The 20,930-nt window shown below is 41.1% G+C and overlaps 1 protein-coding gene across 1 annotated transcript in view; it reads right to left on the bottom strand.

The window, feature by feature from the left end:
- Window positions 1–3,157: 3,157 nt before the first annotated feature.
- Window positions 3,158–20,930, bottom strand: part of ZFYVE16 (zinc finger FYVE-type containing 16) — a 39,518-nt gene continuing 21,745 nt past the window's right edge. The window contains 15 exon segments of the mRNA XM_061369271.1: window positions 3,158–4,146; window positions 4,995–5,042; window positions 5,044–5,159; window positions 5,597–5,706; window positions 6,537–6,699; window positions 7,417–7,497; window positions 8,154–8,304; window positions 9,183–9,250; window positions 11,231–11,267; window positions 12,738–12,820; window positions 14,531–14,755; window positions 15,404–15,559; window positions 15,646–15,768; window positions 16,273–16,599; window positions 16,602–16,647. Of these exon segments, the coding sequence (XP_061225255.1) occupies window positions 3,775–4,146; window positions 4,995–5,042; window positions 5,044–5,159; window positions 5,597–5,706; window positions 6,537–6,699; window positions 7,417–7,497; window positions 8,154–8,304; window positions 9,183–9,250; window positions 11,231–11,267; window positions 12,738–12,820; window positions 14,531–14,755; window positions 15,404–15,559; window positions 15,646–15,768; window positions 16,273–16,599; window positions 16,602–16,647 (2,106 nt within the window). The 3' untranslated portion in view covers window positions 3,158–3,774.

The following is a 20,930-nucleotide window of genomic DNA, read 5'->3' as shown; positions in this document are numbered from 1 at the left end:
TGGGGCTGGGTATCAGTTGGCGGATGGTGAGTGGTTGTATTCTCTCCCCTTGTTACTTCCCTTATCATTATTCTTATTGGTGGTAGCAGTAGTGGTTTGTGTTATACCTTAGTTACTGGACTGTTCTTATCTCAACCCATTGGAGTTACATGCTTTCCATTCTTCTCCCCATCCCTCCAGGAGCAGTGGGAGGAAGAAGAGGGGAGCGAGACAGTGGCTGCATGGTTCTGAGTTACCGGCTGGGCTTAAACCATGACGCTTGCAAGCTCACAGACCTTGAGCAGAGCTACAGGCCTGATACCTGAATCATCTGGGAAATAGCAAGGGGAGAAAATACAAAGTGGGAAAGAAAAACCCCAAATAAACACAAGTGCTGTGCAATACAATTGCTTACCCCTCACTGACCGATACCCAGCCTGACTCAAGCAGCAACCTGGGCCTTCTGGGTAACTGCCCCTAGTTTATATACTGGGTATTACGTGCTGTAGTATGGAATACCTCTTTGGCTAGTCTGGGTCAGGTTTTCTGTCTCTGCTTCCTCCTGGCTTCCCATCCTCCCTGGCAGAGCATGAGTCCGAGAAAGTCTTTGGTCGGAGTAAACATTACTTAGCAACAACTAAAACTATTGGTATGTTATCAGCTCTTCCAGCATGTTCCACAGAGGCATAATTTCATAATTTTTTTCAGCCCCCAATATTCCATTTAATCTTCCTGACTAAATTTGCTTAACAGCATGCTTCAAATGTCCCCAGCTAACTCCCCAGGGCAGACGGGAGAATCTCTGCTCATTAAAAAGCTAGTTAGCCTTTTGAATTTTACACCTTTCTCCTATCGTCTTATCACTTCAGATATTCCTCCATACATTTAAATAAAATGCACAACTATGAAAAATCCAGGGTTTGTTGCTGGCTTCCCATAGCTGAGTGCACTGCAGGCATTTAAACTGAGTGTTTTCTAGGGCCAATGGTTAATTTAAGCAGATATTACTGTGAAATCTCACACAATCATGCAGTGTCTCTCTAAGGCAGACAATAGTCAGCTGCATGCTGAAAAATCTTTGAATGTGAAGGGACACATGAATATTTAATAATTTGTATGTATTGCTTCTTGTGGTACTGCAAATATTTGGAGAATATCATCTTTCTCCAAATGTAAGATAGATGGTGCTAATGAACTATATGGTCATTTCCAAGCCAGCATCGTAGCTCCTGCAGGCTGCTGACAGATAGAAGTCCACCGCCCTGTCTGTGCTTGCCCTCATGCGCGCTGCCAGGCAGGAAAGCCTCCATCCAACAGAAGTGCCCTCCATCCTGAAGAGGTGCTCCAGTAAGGAAAGACAGCGGCTCTGCCGCAGCAGCCAGGCGAGCTTCTTCTTCCTGCCAAGCAAGAGAAATTGCTAGGCCCAGAGGCTCTAGGAAAAGTGGTATCACCCTCTGAGCCTCCTCATTACCCCCGGTATCAATATAGGCTGGGAGATGAAGGGATTGAGAGTACTCCCAAGGAGAAGGATTTGGGGGTACTGGTGGATGAAAGATTGGATATGACGCAGCAGTATGCACTTGCAGCCCAGAAGGCCAATTGCATCTTGGGCTGCATTCAAAGGAGCGTGGCCAGCAGGTCAAGGGAGCCCCTCTACTCTGCTCTGCTGAGTCTCTCCCTGTAGTCCTGTGTCCAGCTCTGGAGTCCTCAGCACAGGAAAGACATGGACATGTTGGAAAGGGTCCAGAGAAGGGCCGTAAAAATGATCAGAGGGACGGAGCACCTCTCTTGTGAGAAAAGGATGGGAGAGTTGGGGTTGTTCAGCCTGGAGAAGACTGGGGATACCTTATTGAAGCCTCTCAGTTCTTAAAAGGGGCCTATAAGAAAGATAGGGAAAGACTTTTTAGCAGGGCCTGTTGCAACAGGTTGAGGGGTGATGGTTTTAAACCAAAAGAGGGAGATACAGGCTGGATGTGAGGAAACAAATTCTTTGTAATGAGGGTGGTTAAAGACTGACAGTGTTCTACCACCCTCACAGGGAGGTTGTAGACACACCATCCCTGAAGACATTCAAGGCCAGGCTGGATGTCGTTCTGGGCAACCTGACGTAGTCAAAGACGTTCCTGCTCATTGCAATGGGGCTGGACTAGATGACCTTTGAAGGTCCCTTCCAACCCAAACCGTTCTATGATTCTGTGATTCTCACACCTCAGCTCCTCTTACTGCTCCTTCTCCATGCCCTGGTCCTGCCTCCAGCCCCCACCCCTTTTCAGTACAGCTCTCTGTTCCCAGCCAGCACCAATCCATCATCCCTGGCTGCAAGCTGCTTTGATACCCTAAGGTATGCTTTGTTCCCAGGGCCTCACAGCGAGGGAGGGAGGAACTCTATCATTCCCTGTTCTATCCTCACATCGCTCTGTGTGGCCTCAAGCCTCGTCAGGTCTGTGCCCATATGCCTGTGACCAGGTAGGAAATAACTCTTTCTCCCCTGGGTTCTTGGTCCTGTTTCTTACTGGGCCTTCTGTGGAAGGGAAGATGCTCCTGGGCACCCCGGCCTCTCCTCAACTGCCTGGATGCTGCTGCTTTTCATGCTGGGACAGGTTTCGTTCCTGGTGTCGTCTTCAGCTCTTCCCCAGTGCTGCAGTTTCTCTGCAGAGGTTGCATTAATGAGATTGACTGAAGCCTCAGCTTCCTCCAGGGTAAGATTGTGAAGCCTGAACCTTTCTAAAACCAGTATTTTAAAGCACAGGTAACAGCAGAGCAGATTAGGTTAAGTTATAAATTGGTTTTGATACAAAAACATAAAATATCCCCTTATAAGCATCAAGAAGGCATCAAAGTTTCAATACTCTCCTTAGAAAACTGTACCAGCATTTTTACTGAAAACAATACAGATCTTGTTTATATTTAATTTTGGTTCTGTTCTTAATGAACAGTTGTGTGACAGTTACCAAACCCCATTACGGTTCTCTGAACCTCAGTACAAGTCACATCTGTATCACAACTACATAAAAAGATCTTAATGACCCAGTATAAAAAATACATCCTATGCAAGAACCTCAGGTATACTAAAAAATCAATCTGTTAATGAAAATCCACACTTAATATATCTATTCTCCCTGAAAGTAAAGGTGGCTACTAAGAAGTAGCAACGCAGTAGATCGAGCAGAAAACACACTGCAGAATTCTTGTGTGATTTATTGCTACACATGGATTACTCAAGGGTAATCTTTTTTTTTTTAGTAATCCTTGAGAGGTCAAATTGTATCAGGAGTTCTGAACACAGAGTAAAGAAAAAAATAGTATTTACAAAAACAGCATCCATTCAAGTTAGGCAAATCCTTATAAATGCAAGAAAGAAATCAGTTGATCTATAAAAAAAATAATTAACGAATTCAGCGCGTATGTTCCTGAAGCACCAGCATAACATCCTGATGTGAAGGACTTCCAACTACGAAGTCTTCATAAACATACCTGTGAAATTCCTCCTCATGCAGGCCACAAACCACTGTCAGAAGGTGCCCACATATGACATCTGCAGTCAGCTGCAGAGCATCTCACATTTCAATCTCAAATGGCAAGAAAAGAGTTTTGTGCCAGCTTTTACATCAGTGTTTTAGCTCACTTGCACATGGAAAAGCAGATGCTGCAGAGATAAGGTGTAGCCACAGCAATTTTCTGTAATGCATTTATCTGAGCTTAAGGGGCAAGACTGTGGCTTAAAGTTACACTACACACAGTAAATGCTACAGCTGTGTAAAGAGGTAATAAAACCTGCCCTCTTTTGAACATGTATTAAGTGTAAACTTTCAGAACTTCAGGAAGCATTACAAACAAGTTGTCTTTTGTGGTAAAGTAACCAGAGAGGATTTGAGGGTTTAAAAAACAATTTGAAAATCTATTAAGACATAACAGGTTTAGAACTTTAACATTTTTAGTGTTTGTAGCATTGTTAACTTTGGTGTTCAGATCTAGCAAATCAAGAGTATTGCTTGTAATCAACCTAATCAAACCAGATACTCTATAATGAAATATTAACTCCATTTTCAATGGTAGACTTGTAGGATCTGACATTCCACCATGAATCACAGGGATCAGAGCACTGTCCAATTCATTCAGATACTTCTGTGGAAGAAGGTGACCTCCGGATCCAGCTAAGTACTCAACCTATAAGGAAAACAAATTAATGTTGATATTAACACTTTCTGTATTAATAAGACAACACAAGAAGTGCAGTTTCTTGGTAAAGAGTATTTTGGCAAGCATGAAGTGACAAAATAACATTTGAAGATTGGCAGGTGAATGGGTTTTGAGGTCAGTCATGGCCAGTAAGTCTTGAAGAGAAACACGAGCAACATCTCCACAGGGTCTACAGGGTCATACGTGTTGTGTGTCCCATGCTGCTTCATTCTGATGTCCAAAAGCAATCTCATTATATCCTAGTATCACAGTTACCAGTAGATTAATTTCAACATATACCACCAAAAACTACATTTTCAGGGCTGTATTTCCAGCTTCTCTCAAAACAGGTAAGGTATGACAGAGAAGAAAAGGATCTGAACTACTTCTGCGCAGCATCCCACACTGTGTAGCCTTGCCTGCTCTCTCCACTACCTTCAGCCAGGCAGACCCATCCTTTTCTGCAGTATTGAACTATTTTAGGCAGCAAAATGCTACATACTTCAAGAAAAGCATCAGAGAATTAGCTGTGATTCCCTAAACTCACCTTGGAGGCAGGTTAAGTGCCAGAGAGAGTTAACAACTAGGGAAGAACTGACAGCTTACTGCAAGCAGCTATTAGAGAATTTCAGCAGAATAAGGAAACAGGATTATTCCTTTAGAAAAACCTAGTCATTAAGACAGCTTCTGCACAAAATTTCATCATCAAATTTCATTCTCAGTCTGGTTCTGGGGAAGGGCAAAGAAACTAAAAGCATTCAGACAGATCCAATATCTTTACAAGAAAAGATATGTAATTTGAAATGGAGTGTCTGCAATAGAAATTGAAAGATTACCATATCCAAGTCAACAGAAACTCTTAGGCGTATTTTGCTTTTGTTTACTATTGTTTTTTAAAGTTTTAAGGCGTGGGCAAACAGCAGTACTGCAGGCAGAAGCAATCTCCTTAGTAAACTGGTGAGGAACAGGACTGGAGATATTACTTTTAGAAAATAGTGTACCTAAAATTACAGAAAGGAAAAGAACAGTCAGCAGCCTAGTTATATTACAAAGTAATAGAAACATATACATAAAAATATGTAAATATATAAATATAAAAGAATAATTACATTTACATATAATGCAAACAGAGCAAGCTGTAACGCTTGCTGGCAAAATATTCCAGTATTTCATCTATTGACTCAAACACTTGAGTGACCAGGGGAATATCTGGATTATCTATTTATAACATTATCCATGCTTTTAATCTTTCTCAAAGGAGAAAAATTAGGTAGATGCTTTAGATGCCCTTATCAAAAAGCTATCGAGAGCATTCTGCCTATCAGTATGACTATACATCTTATAACTTTGTTTCTTTATAGTATCACTTAGTGTGATCGATTTACCACTCAAACTGTTCAAAGATGCCGCAAAAAGGCTCAAGAACAACATAATTTACTAGCTTCAGCACACTTCATGACTTTTCCCTCTCTTTGAAAGTCTCTGCCTTGTGGTACTTTCTCACTCTGAGTTCCTTCCATTGATCTTCCATCAACTGGGCTTAAAATTCTATGGAAGATAACAGCATGTTTAGTAATTAAAACAACATTATATGATTTATATTTAATAACCTATATGACATAATTCTTATTATTTCGTATATTAGCAACAGTTCTTGAAGACTATTTAAATGGCTTTACAACCAAATGTAATGCAGGACTTGCATCATGGAAACACAGATGCCTCAAAAAAGCCTATCATAATTGGATGCAACACTTAACAAAGACCTAATCTTACGGGTTTAAGAAGCTATAAACATATTTGGTAAAGCCACTGTTTGTTCTAATTGGTCAGAGAAGCCACAGAAAAAGGCATGCCAAGTCAAGCTTGTGGCCTGCAAAAAAACTTGAGACAAGTTTTGAGTTAGGGATGCGTAACTGAAGTTTGAAGCTACATAAAGCTACAAGCATTCAAATCACATGCAATAAAGATGTCTTATACCTCATTTTGATTTGTTGAATGCTGGCATTCCAAGCAGTGAATGGCCAAGGACAGGACCATGCGCTTCCAACCCCCCACTAGTAAGGAAATTTAAAGGGATTAACTGCATTCTCACACAAACTGATTACTGATAGAGGACTTACAAAGGAAACTTGAGGGCTCACCCACTTTTCCCATCAACTTCCCAAACACAGAAAACAGTAATAAATTTTGCTGAGCCACAAGCAGAATTGTTCTATTAATTCAGAGGACTGAAGGTACTTTACCATTCTATCCCCTTTCACATTTTAGTGTCAATACTTTCTCTCAATAAAAATACCTTAGATCATTTCAAGAAATTAAAGGTGGGTATTAGAAAACTATGCATAAGAACTCTCTAAGATATTTAATACATTTACCCTTTGTTTGTTTTTTCTTCATTTTCTACCCAGGAAATATCTACATATTCTTTCATGTCTCCCGTATCCATTTTGCCATAAGTTATTTTAAAGTCCTTCTTGTCTCTTTACGCCTGACATAGGCTTTCCATTGTTTCTGGCGTTATTTGTACCATTAGTCCATCTAGAAAAAGAGTTAAAATTCCAACTTTTCTATAGAAAGAGTAGCACAGCTTTTCAACAGAATCTTGGCTTAAATTCTAGTAGGACCAACCCTCTCCTCATTAATAAATGCACATCAAATGGATGGCATCCCAGAACCACCACACTAAATGGTGTGAATGAATTGGTGTGAACTAATTCCTCATGAAAAAGGATGTAATTACTTCCTCATGAAAGAGGAAGTAATGAAAACCTTTCCTGGCAATAAAACTAAAGCTAGAAGATCAATCTTAGGTTAATCTTCAAAGATTTTGCATTTTTGTGTCAATATGTCTATTTCATCAATATGGCAATGAAAGCTGTGGCTGCCCCATCCCTGGCAGTGCTCAGGGCCAGGTTGGACAGGGCTTGGAGCAACCTGGTCTAGTGGAAGATGTCCCTGCCCATGGCAGGGGGTTGGAACTGGGTGAGCTTTAAGGTTCCTTCCAACCAAAACCAGTCTGGGATTCTATGTTTTTAAACAAGGAGGTGAACTTAGGATGTATTTTTTTTTTTTTTAATACAGCATTTGTTTGCAGTAGGTTTTCTACAAAGCTAAAAATCCTGAAAATAAAAAGCTTATCTTACTGAGACACAAAGATCTTAAGATCTTGCACAAAACTCCTGCTTCTTTTTTATTTATGCATTTATTGATTTTCAAGTTCTCTGAAGAAGAAACCACATAGAACAAAATTATTACCTTCAACTATACTGGAGTTAGCTAAAAATCCTGAAGGTGTTTTTAGGGTTCCATTAAACACCACAAAACTTGCACCTGTAACTGGAAAAAATAGGAACACAGAGAGTACCATTTTGTATCACTCAAGTTTGTCATTACTAACACTTGTATTCCTTTCTAAAAAAGGCGGGAAAAAAGGGTAATACTATACTGACAGTGTTAACAGAAAGCCGTTACTGACAGAATGATATGAAATAAAACTCTCTAAGGAGAGAATTTTATCCAACCAGATCTTAGCAACAAAGACCAGCTTTCCTAACTTATTTTGTGAGTGCATACAGTCAACATCAGCAAGCCAAAAAAAGTTCCGTATATATAAAAGTTCTGTATATGCGGTTAAGAAAGTGGTAGGATGGTTTTAATTTACTTTTTTTTAGTGGGATGGAAGAGGATTTTGTCCTTTAAAAAGGATGTGCCACTCAACGTGTATTTACAGAAGGTATTCCTCAAGTTTAGATCATTTCAGTAGTACTAAAAGCAACTGAAAAAAAAAAGATCATAGAAGTGTATTTCCATGCTACAAACCTTTGCATAAATTTGTTAGTTACACAGCGTACTTTAAACGAAAACACTCTTAAGTAACTATGCTTACAAAGAAGCACAGAAGTTGGCACTGGAGATGTAAGAGTATAGCCCTACCGGTCAATTCCTGCTTTAGGAATGCAATTTTTCTTCAGAAGCCAAACCTGACATCTTACCTTTCCTGGGATGTCCAGTAGCACTGATTGCTTGTATGTGATAGAGGCCATGCTTATTTTGCACACACACCAAGTGAGAATCCGCTTCAGTATTAAAACTTGCTCCAATACTAATTACATGTTCATTAGAAGAATGTATCACCTTCATTACCTGTTGATACAAAATCTGTCATTAAACTGACAAATCTCACTTTGCAGTACTCATCTAAATACAAGATATAATAAAAACCCAGCTCTCAAAACAAAGAATTATTCGCTGAATTCCAGAGCATTTGAACAACACAGTTTGCCATGACTAACTGGAAAAACACTAAGCATGATTAAAAATACTACTTCAGTTGAGAAAGATAGTAAGTCTTGAGTACTGCTGGGCAGAGTATCAGCTGTAGGGATTTTTTTGGTCTTAAGGCTAAAATATGCATCAAGCCTCATGCAGTTCACTGTTCAGGGTTTGCTTTTTTTGTTAAAGCAAATGTAAACAAATTGAAAAAAGGCAGAGTGGCAAGAAAAATTTACGGGGTGTGTGTGGTTTTTAGTTTGGTTTTTTTTTTTTTTTTTTTAATTTAAGTTTTAAGCAAAACACCATCATCAGGAAATGTGTAAGAAAGAATGCTTGAAAATATATACTAGAAGATTTTGTACTGTTTTCAGCATTTAAGAGCTATCCTAAAGCTCAACTTTTCACTCCTCACCATCCACTTTTCAACATATCCAGGAAGAATGAAACGTGCACTGAGATCATTTCATGCTCTCTCTCTCTCCCATCACATACTTACACCAGGTTAAAGTTCAAAGAGTTTATTGCACACCAAATAGCAAAGTAATCTAGAGAGCAGCTATCAAATGGAGAATTCAACTGCAGAACTGCCTAGAAACTGATTACAGAATAAAACCAACATTACAGCCTCTAAGAACAGGCCCCCTTTTAAAAGAAAAGAAAGCTCATGTTAAAGATCTGACTGATTTTGTACAAAAAATAATGACTAAAGCAGTATGGATTAGAAAGCTAATCAAGATGGTTTTACTCACCTCACTGTACTTCCTTAGCAGTATTTTAACACAGCTTCTACCCATTTCCACATGAACAAACAGGTTGTATCACAGTATCACAGTATGTTAGAGATTGGAAGGGACCTCGAAAGATCATCTAGTCCAATCCCCCTGCCGGAGCAGGAACACCTAGATAAGGTTACACAGGAACGTGTCCAGGCGGGTTTTGAATGTCTCCAGAGAAGGAGATTCCACAACCTCCCTGGGCAGCCTGTTCCAGTGTTCTGTCACCCTCACTGAGAAGAAGTTTCTTCTCAAGTTTAAGTGGAACCTCTTGTGTTCCAGTTTGTACCCATTGCCCCTTGTCCTACCATTGTTTTCCACTGAGAAGAGCCTGGCTCCATCCTCGTGACACTCTCCCTTTATATATTTATATACACTAATAAGGTCACCCCCTCAGTCTCCTCCAAACTATAGAGACCCAGCTCCCTCAGTCTTTCCTCATAAGGGAGATGCTCCACTCCCTTAATCATCTTAGTTGCCCTGCGCTGGACTCTCTCCAGCAGGTCCCTGTCCTTCTTGAACTGAGGGGCCCAGAACTGGACACAATATTCCAGATGCGGTCTCACCAGGGCAGAGTAGAGGGGAAGGAGGACCTCTCTCGACCTACTAACCACCCCCCTTCTAATACAACCCAGGATGCCATTGGCCTTCTTGGCCACAAGGGCACAGTGTCGGCTCATGGTCACCCTGTCGTCCACCAGGACCCCCAGGACCCTCTCCCCTACACTGCTCTCTAACAGGTCGTTTCCCAATCTATACTGGAACCTGGGGTTGTTCCTGCCCAGATGCAGGAATCTACACTTTCCCTTGTTATATTTCATCAAGTTATTCCCCGCCCAACTCTCCAGCCTGTCCAGGTCTCGCTGGATGGCAGCACAGCCTTCTGGCGTGTCAGCCACTCCTCCCAGCTTAGTGTCATCAGCGAACTTGCTGATAGTACACTCAATTCCCTCATCTAAGTCATTGATGAATATATTAAATAATACTGGTCCCAGTACCAACCCTTGAGGCACTCCACTAGATACAGGCCTCCAACTAGACTCCACCCCATAGACTACAACTCTGGCTTCTCTCCTTCAGCCAGTTCACAGTCCACCTCACTACCCGATCATCCAGACCACACTTCCTCAATTTAGCTGCAAGGATGCTGTGGGAGACCGTGTCAAACGCTTTGCTGAAGTCAAGGTAGACCACATCCACCGCTCTGCCATCATCCATCCACCGTGTTATTTCCTCATAAAAGGCTACGAGATTGGTCAAGCATGACTTCCCCTTGGTGAAGCCATGTTGACTGCTCCTCATAACCCTCTTATCCTTGATATGCCTTAAGATGGCCCCAAGGATAAGGTGTTCCATCACTTTCCCAGGAATGGAGGTGAGGCTGACCGGTCTATAGTTACCCGGGTCCTCCTTCTTGCCCTTTTTGAAGACAGGAGTGACATTTGCTTTCCTCCAGTCCTCAGGCACCTCTCCTGTTTCCCAAGACTTGGTAAAGATGATGGAGAGTGGTCTAGCAAGGACCTCCGCCAGTTCCCTCAGCACCCGCGGGTGCATCCCATCTGGACCCATGGATTTATGGATGTCCAGATTGCTCAACTGGTCTTTAACCCATTCCTCATCAACTAAGACAGACCGCTCCGTTGACCTGTCTTCATCTGAGGTCTCAGCGGTACAGGGCTCTTCAGGACTGCCTCCGGCAGAGTAGACAGAGACAAAGAAGGCATTCAGTAACTCTGCCATCTCTGTATCTTCTGTCACCAGGGCACCCGTCCCATTCATCAGCGGGCCTACATTGCCTCTGGTGTTAGTTTTATCTGCCATGTATTTGAAAAAGCTCTTTCTGCTGTCCTTGACCCCTCTCGCCAGCTTTAATTCCAAGGAGGCCTTAGTCATCCTAGCAGCTTTCCTACATCCTCTAGCAGCAGCCTTATATTCTTCCCAAGTGGCCAGCCCTTCCTTCCATGACCTGTAAACTCTTCTCTTCCACTTAAGCATACCCAGCAATTCCCTATTTAGCCAGTTGTCTCTGGTATGCAAAGTATACTGGTAATTTTTAAGGTCCTGTATCGAAGTTTTTATGTTAGCTGACAATTAGGTATCATTTCCTTACCTTTTATTGCAAATACCACCTAGATGGAAGTACTTTTCATACATCTCTAAGACTCTTCAGAATAATGACATTAAGGGTGACTAAAGACTTAGTGATCATTTTTTTCCTACTGTAATGTATGGGAAGGGTATCTTAGTGAATATATTAACAAATCAATACCACTGACAAGGTAACTCTGTTTATGAATGGGTTATTTAGACTATTGCTACTTCATACATACTAGGATGTCACAGTGTTTTAGACAACAAAACACCTCAACACCTTCCTTCTCTGACAGAAAAGCAAAGCATGGAAGCCACCATCCAGATTAGCTTCCACACCCTGTCCTCTGCAACTCTAATTTGTTGATTTCCATGTTTAATATGCACTGATTTTTATTCCTTTCTCTGCCAGAAGTAACCTGGTCTAGCGGAAGGTGTCCCTGCCCATGTCAGGGGAACTGCAACTAGATGATCTCAGAGGTCCCTTCCAACTCAAGCCATCCCATGATTCTAAGATTCTTTGAAGTCTGAAGATGCCACACTGGTACTGGCACTTCACCAATCAGGCAGGGAGCTGGCTCATGGAATGAAAGCGTAAGATTCCTCCATTGAAACACACTTTTTCAGATGGTGCAACTCCTCTGATACCTTATGTAATGACATAACAACAGTGGCAAACAGGAAAGAGGAACCGAAGACTGCAGTTTCATCTCTGCTCTAATGGTCTCCAGACTCTTAGAAGAGGATTTAGTGATCACCTAAATAATACATGCAGTTCCTCCCACAGCCTTACAGGATTTTTCATCATAGCGCTGAAGATAAATTCCATGTAAGTATCAGAAAAGGAGAGTCTCTGGTCAAGAGTACAGATTTACTGAAAGTTTAAATCAAATTATTTGGGTAACAGAAAAGCCTCCTCAGGGAATGGTACAAATTCCAGACTTGGTTTAGTCTGATGCTTTTGCCAAAAATTTCTTTGCGTAAGACCGTCGGACTGGTTAACTGTGGTAAGATTAAGTTTATGTGACAAAGTAATTACTATTACAATTAGACCACAGCGTGTAGCTCTCAAATGTTTTTAAAATATGAAGAAAGACGTCAGAATTAAGACTAGACTTCCTGCACCAAACCAATGTTTGTAAGATAAAAATGCAAATGAACAATAATCACTACACTTCAGTGTCAATGTCAACATTTTTCTAATTCATTTAAAGCCATTTTTACTACCAGAACTAATATACAGCAACAGAACATGAGAGATGTGGCTTTTCTAACTCACTTCTTACCTAACCTGGTAAGTTTCAAGTCAGGTATGGAGAAGAAAAATACCAGCCCTTTTACTTTGACAGAAATAATTCTGCTTTCAAGAACAGAGTTTTGACAATAACTTACATAATCTAAATTACAACAGAAAGGGAAGAGAATAGAACATTTACTCACAACGAGTAGATTCGTAATTGTGTGTCCAATCTCACCAAAGAGTGGCTTCCGGTGCCTGAAACTTACTACAGGAGTAGAATATGCTACAGTCAGGGCAGAAAAAAAGAAGAGGTCATGTTTACCCATCAACAACTCTAAAACTTGCTAATCCAAGTATTTATTTTGAGCTATAGCCCCTGTTTCCCTGCCCCAGAATGTTCCCTACCCAAGGTTAAATCCTACTGCAGCATCACTGCATGGAACCACTCTCCTGGTGGCAGTAATTTTGTGGCAGCGACTCGTCGTTGCTTTCATATATTTTGTCAGCTATGTATTTTGCAACTGATGATCTGCGTGGAAACATCCCAGGTTCAGTTTTTGGGTCACCAGCTTCTGGAGAGATTGCAAAGGGTTTGTAGTTGCTTTAATAAGAATACCATACAGGTTAACATCTGCTTTTGTGTTAATGCTATAATACAAAGTGAGGTACCACTTAGTATTGATAACCAAGAATAGAGTGAGGATGTTCATACAAAGTAACATGCTTTGAAGTCCCATGGCTGCAATGTGAATCATATGGAGAAGGAACGTAGGGAAGGCAACAAAATGCAAAACATCACATACCACAGTATGAAACCAAAACAAGTGGCATAACAAAGTCAAAACTGTGAGATCACAAAGAAAAATTGGTAAAAAAAAAAAAGACAAGTAGTTTAAGAGAAGGAATACCAACAGAGAAGCTACCACCCTTGCCAATGTGGAGACAGAAACCAGCCCAGCAGAAATATACTATTGACTCAAGAAATCTATAAACAAGCAAGTGATACATGTTTATGGACTCACAGCTGCTAGAATGGCAAGCTTGTTTATCAAAAATGCATTCAGGTCAGGAAGGTTTTATACGATACATTTTTGACGTCCGCTGCACTTAAGCAACTGCTGCTGGCTGCACCTTTTCTGAACTGTTGCTCTCTAAATCATAAGCACCACAAGTGCCACAGGATATGAAACAGCACTTATATTGCTAAATTATCTGCCTGTGTCAATCAAGCAGGCACACAAGATACTTTAGAAGGCGTTTAGGACGATATCTCCATTCAGGTTTTGCTCAAGCTAACTTTATAAATTCTTCAAGGTCATGGGAAAATACGTCAACACTTTCCTTTGGTGAGCTTGGAGCAGAGTCAGTGTGAATCTTCCTGATTCACAACAAAGCAGAAAGTGCTCACATCAGCCTGCAACAGTGTGGAAAGTAATTCCCATGTGGAGGCTGTGTCACTGCACATCTGGTGGTGCACATTTACATGCTCTCCATCCACCTCACCTGGAAAGAATGCCTCCTGCATTTTCACAGGCCTAGAGATTTTAAATATATTAATTAGTAAGTTAGCCTTTTAAGTAATGAACTCCTGTATTCACTGTATGAAGCAGTAATGTTTTGCCAACATGGTCAATTTCAGTAATTTAATTCAAAGAAATGAATTTGCCAGAACCATACACTGGGCCTGTGAACTTTTCTTCAAACCCTTCTCCCATGACAACAAAAGTCATAGATTTTGGTACTTTACTACTGTCAGTTTTGGGTTTTTAGCTTTGGCTGAAGAAACATAACTAAATCAAGGGAGCCTAGCAGGACAATGTAAATTCTTAAGTGTTTCAGCAGGTGGCTCCCATGTATGAAACATAAGTCTTATACAAGTGTAATATAAAATACTGCAAAGAGGATTTTAAATATTTCACCTGTGTAAAACCCATGCATTTTCCAAAGCGAATTTTATACTTATACAGGTATTTTAAAGTGTTAAGAAACTTACCCCCATATTCTGCTCCCAGTCTCAACATTTAATGGATAGGAAAAACTTTTGCCCAGGGTATTTCCAGCTTATGGATGAGAACACCGAAAAGAAAAGGGTGATCTGGTAGAATGTGATCATTAAGCTTCTGAAAAGTTGGCGAAAAAAACAGGAATCCTCCATGCTCTTTGCTACTGAGAAAGTTTTCAGTAAAAGTAATGTTTTCCATATTTCTTATTAACTTTCCTGTAGAAAGTGGGACAGTCTTTGCACATATGGAGAAGTAATACATTAGTGTCAAGAAAACTATTCTGACACACAGTGGTCTCCCAACAGACTTGCAAGCCATAGGGTGTATCTCCCATCTTCCTGAAAGTCTTGACAGACATCTAAACCCATAGACTGAGTACTCTGTGCTTACTAACTAAATTAACTTGAATATCAAGCTAGGCTTCTCCAAACAAACGCCAAAAATCCTAAAGTGTACAATGCTCTGGCATGTGAATTTGATTAACAGACCTCAAATATTTACATACGTAAAAGTTTGGGACTTCTACAAATTAAGTGCCAGATGCCCTAAATCATAGACTTGAGGACTTTTACCCCAAATCTCCAACACAGTATGACTAAGTAATAACAAAAAAACCCTTCTACAAGCAGGATATTTACAGAAATATATGAAACAGAGAAACTTAAAATTCTTTTCTTCCTGTTGTTGATTTGGAACCCAAGGCTAACACTCAAGTTTTTTCAGAATCATACACTCAAGCTTTTTCAGAATACCATGAGTTTTTTCAGAATCATTAGATACTTAAAATTCTTCAAGAAAAAGAGAATATTCTGCTTTAGATATCAGCAAGAAGATACTAAAAAAAGGGCATTAAAATTACATACTTTTCATTGCATCCTTGTAGATGTCAATAAATAATTTGAGTATTTCACAAGGAAAAATCTCTTCATCTGGCAAACACTGCAACATAATGACAATTTCTGCCTGACCCAAACCATGCAGTCCATTTGTTGAGAAGTACCAGCACTTTTCTGAAGAATCTTTAATTAAAAAGATAGGTTCCACAGTAAAGCTATTTTACAGTCAGAAAAAGAAATCTGGATTCAATGGAATAGTGCATACTTACAGGTTATTAGCTTGATATTCACAAGCAAGTTTGCATTTAGGATAAAAGTTAACAGATTAGGACTTTCTTCCACAAGAAGCAAGGTGATCTTTTTGCGAGATGGATGTTCTTCCACTAGAGGATCTGAATGAATTGACACCCCATTTAGCTCAACATGTCAACCAAACACCCAAAAAAAGAACTGCAGATCACAGCATGTGAAAAAGACTGCCCTATCCCCCTATCTTAACAGGGTGGTAATTATTCTCAAACTTGTAATAGCTACAGATTAACCAATGAACAGCTTAGCTTGAGATTCCAGCAACGTATAATATAAACCAGTAACTTATAATAAAGGTAGAAACTAGGGCTATCATTCATCTGGCAATTACTGACTAATTGTGCATGCAGTCTCCTTACGCATACTCCAGTACTGTTTGTTACCATCAATGAGCAGTCACTATTGCAATGCATTTAAGTGATCAAGCATTCTTCTCATAATACACTGATCTTGTTAATAATGCATGTTCAATTATCCAACAATCCAATGTGCAACAAATAAATGAATTACTAGAATTGTATTAAAATATAAATTATATACACACAAATTTGTATTTAGACATCTTGCTAAATTTTCTCAAAGTTTACCTTTTCCTTTTTCACCCACTGCAAGCAGAAGCGGTGGCAGTTTATCACCATCAGGAACAAGGCTGATATCGTTGCGAACACAGTTCTCAACAGCACACAGTGCCCTGTAACTTGAAGGACTAACAGGCACATCACAAGTAGGCTGTTCAACCTAACTGGAACTAGTCTTCTCAGCTTCTGCAGCAGGAGAACACTCTTCAGTTTCTAGAATTACAGATGTATAACTATGAACCACCTCACTGTGGCCTGTAACAGCCTGCTGTGCATCATCTGAAGAAACAAAAGGACGTAATTCCTCCATTTTTGCAGTATCGTTACTTTCTTCTGTTTTGGATATACATCAGGCAATACGTCATCTTCCTCTGGGTTTGCAGCCTGTGAAGAATGAATCAGTAAATAAAAATATATACATTCATGTCTCAGAAGCTAAATTTTTATTACTAGCATTCTAAGAAGGAAAAACAGAGTTAAATTTATCATAAATTCTGAGAATGCATCTCCTCTAAACAATAAGCAACCCACCAAATCTCTCCTGGATCTTCCTTTTTAATTTTTTCCCCATCTTTAGGAGCTACCTAAGGTGAAGATTCATCATTAATGTATTTGTTTGGCAACACAAAATTCCTATCAGAACGCTGCAGACTAGTAATTTTTGCATACAACAGTCAAATGCAAGACAAACAACAGGAAACCAAGTACCTTTCCAGGAATCTGTTTAGTAGTATTGTTTCTCCACTCAGCTACTGAACACTGTCATCACTACTGTGCCAGCATTTAGATCAGTACTGCAAATGTATTTCTATTACTATATCATGTGCTAATAGTGGAGTCTAGGATTTTACAGTCTCATTAATTTATAGTTTGGAGTCAAAACTATGGTGCTCTCCCAACAAAGTGAGCAACCTATAAGCATAGGCACCTTAGGATATGGGCTGTCGTTAAAGAAACCCCAAACAAACAAAAAAAATCAAGAAGTGCGCTCTCAACTTTCAAGTATGTTAGACCTGCAACCTACCTCAATAAGGAAGACTTTGCATTGCAACAAGAAAAAACCTAACAACCCTAATAGTTGCCCTGTAATAGTTATCCTGGTATCCCGTCAGCTTCCAACAGATTCTCTGTTCAGATGATACATGTGCCAGAAAAATAAAATAAGTACATTAAAAAAAAAATACACCAACCCCAAAAGCAACACCCAGCACACAAAACTATAAGTAACTTGGCCTCTGATAGACTTCTTCTCCATGAATTTGCTTGCTGGTGTTTCGTATCACTTTATACTTTTGACCCTCATAGCACCCTCTGCCAGCATGTTCAGGATAATGCATTACCTAGTGAAGTACATCCTTTGTTTTAGAGCACAGTGGTTTTGTTTGAGCTTCTGAAGTTGCATGTAAGAACCATCAACAAATTGTTTCCCACTCACTTTGTCCAAGCTGCTTTTAATTGTAGACATTGCTCATCTTTTGCAAGAGAAAATGTCTTACTCTTTCCCCAAAATGGAAGTCAGGCTTTACCTTTTGATTACTGCAACTTACTGCAGACCTGCCTTGTTCAAATGAAGTCACATTTACTATTCTTTATGACTTCAGGGTGATTTACATGCTATACATGTGGAAACTGCTCAGATCCTCAAACAGTAATGATCTGGTCTAGTTGATAGCTTTACTAATTTGTTTCAAAAACTATTGAATGCTGTCAGAATCACAGAATTTATGTTACTACTTGAAACTGTGTTTCAGAGTTGTTTTATTTTAAAGAGGCTCCAGCTGAGGAATCCCTCCAGATCTTCCCGGAACAAACTCATACTTCTTTGGGTTTTCTTGTCAAGTATAACTAGTTCAACACCATGAATATGATCTAGTATAAAAAAAGTCAATCCCCCTGTCAGTTCAGTATTGAAACTGATGTGGCTTACTGTGTACAGGGGGGTTGTACAAGGGGGTTAGATAAAATGTACAGGGGGGTTGTACAAGGGGGTACTGCTTAAGTTATAGCTTGACAAGCTCAGCAAATGCCTTATCAGGCAGTACCAGGACAGAACCTCCTAATGAAGAGAACAGGTCATTAAATCAGTTGGACATAGACCAGACCCATCCAGTTTCTAAAGAGCATGCATGAGGACCAGAGGTAAAAAGTTCAAGCCTGAGAAAGACTCGTTTACTTCATCTTGAAGACCCCTACCCACAAGAGGAAGACTATTTACTTCATCCAAAGACGCCTGCCGAAGGCTACCAAGGAGGCACTGCGCATGCGTGGAGAGCCTTTTAGCTCATTAGAATACGAAGCGGGGAGAGAATATGAATATGTATAGGCGTACTGTGCAACCTAATACATATGTATGACTTTACAGGATAAATGTAGAAGGAAAACGGCACTGAGGTGCGCCTGCCTTTTGGAGGACCTATCCCCCGTGCGCCTTCAGCTGAATAAAGCATACCTACTTTACAACTTTAACGAGTTGTGAAGTCTATTCCGCCACCAATTTGGCGAGCCAGCCAGGAGACTTATGCTCGGCTGCAGGATCGGCGGAGGGGCGGACCTCCTAGGCGCCCCAGGCCACTTGCCTGGAGGGGCTCCACTCCTCGTCCGCTCACTGCAGGGACAGACAACAACCTGTGCCGGCTGCGGAGAAACGGTATGCTTGGAATTTAGGTTTCTAATTGTCCTAGGACTTGTAAAGGCCTGTAAGGCGTACGCGTGGCCGGCGCTGCTGGTAAGGCGCTCAGAGACGTCTCGCGCACAGCGTTGTTCCCATTGGTAGGTAGAGCTTGCAAGCAGGGGACTCACCGACCGATAGAGCGGCCGCTAGCGACCCTGGTAGTGGGTCGGGTGAGTCTAGGGATTCGTCTGCTGATAGAGCAGCAGTTTGCATGGGACGAATCCTAAACGAGCTCGGGGCTAAGGGAGCCCGCCGATAGAGCGGCTGAATCGAGCTCCAGGTTTCACTGAAGGGTGCGAGCGGCATCTGGTGAACCGGTGTAAGTGTGGGGGATCCCGAATGCAAGTGGTTTGTGTTTGTGTGACTGAGATGTAGCGTAGCTACGAAGCGAGTGCGGAGTCCCGATCCGCGGTTCCGTGTTCTCCGCGAGAGCGGCCGGAGACGGACGAAGCGTCTTTGTTTTGTGTTGTGTCTAGGTGCTTTATGTGCGTATATGTCTGTCGTTACTGTTAAAGATTACAGTGCTTAAGCGGTGGGGGAGGAGTAGACAAAAGTAAACTGTTGCTACTGGGGGAGGGGGGGGGGGGGTGTTAAGAAGAGTTCCCTCTGCGCCCCAGTGTCTGTATAACAGAAGTATAACCTCTAATGTCTGTAATCCTACTCTTGAGACGTGAACTTTACACTTGGTACCAGAGGCTTGTAGCCTCACATACGGGTGCACAATAACTTCTGAACAGTGGAACCTGCCGTGGACACTAGGACAGTGTAAATTTTGATGGAACCGAAACTATGATCCAACAACAAGGGAGTTGATCTGCAGAACCCAGAGATACTATTTTACTGAACCCCCTGAGAATATCATAAAACTCGTATGTAGGCGCTCTCATATTTTTTTAAGTGCATTTGCAGAGCACTGGGAAAAAGAAGCTATAGAGATTTGTAAAAGATTGTTTGAAATGGAAGCCGGTCAAAACAAGGGGATTCTGAAGAAAAGCCCATTGGGTTACATTTTGGCACACTGGAAAGAACTGGGAGGGTCTTCTGGGGGCTAGGTAAACAAGAAAACATTGATAAAATATTGTAACCAATGGTGGCCTTTGTATACTTTGGACGATCAGGAGAAATGGCCTAAAAATGGAACTCTGAATTATAATACATTGTTACAATGAATGTTGGGTTTTGAGGTGGCCAGGAAAATGGGATTAAGTACTATATACAGATACGTTTTTCACTTTAAGAAACCACCTGGAGTGGCAGGCAGAATGTGAAATTAATATCGCTCTGCCAGATCCCCAATTTTGGCTTCGGAAAAGGACAGGGAAAAACTGGAAGCTAAGCTGGAGAGATGTTGTTCGGCCTGGGATATTGGGGGAATGATGTTTAAAAGTTATAAATAGGAAAATTATGTATCACAGATACCTCCGAGAGGAGCACCCTCTGTATCTGTCCTATCAGATATTGATAAGGAGGAGGAGATTGCTGTCACCTGCAACAAGCAGCTCATTCACATTAAACCAGAAGTGCAGCTGCAGGGGCAGGCATCTGAAACCTCTGCAGAGCAGGGGGAGCAACTGAGGGAAAAAAAAACCAAAACGAAATCAAGTGGAAAGGAGGGGAGCTCGCGCAGCTCCCGTGTTTGAGCACGGGATGGGCGCTGGGGCAGGCAAACAAGTGGATTCTTCTCCTATGGGACCGGATCGGTGTGTGTGTGCTGTGGGGAGTTTTGAACGTTGGAAGTGAGACTGCTCTGCGGGGGAGGGAGTGCCATGGGGTGGCTCCGGTGGCTGAATTGGAACTAGGCTGACAAGGGACCTGGGGAATCTATCCTAGCAGATCCACTGGCTAAATTAAAACTATGGACTAGAGGAAATAAAGTGGAATTTTAGTGGATACAGGAGCAACTTATTCGGCGTTAAATCAGAGGGAAAAGAATTTGTTACAGATGTGGGAGCTACTGGCCACCAAGGAAAGAAAAAAAAGAAAAAAAAAACGGAAA

The sequence above is a fragment of the Neopsephotus bourkii genome, unplaced genomic scaffold, assembly GCF_033783945.1.
Source record: "Neopsephotus bourkii isolate Nb327-2 ecotype Australia unplaced genomic scaffold, CSIRO-AGI_Nbou_v1 NB_1491, whole genome shotgun sequence".
NCBI lineage: Eukaryota > Metazoa > Chordata > Aves > Psittaciformes > Psittacidae > Neopsephotus > Neopsephotus bourkii.
This window is presented reverse-complemented; position numbering and strand designations above follow the sequence as displayed.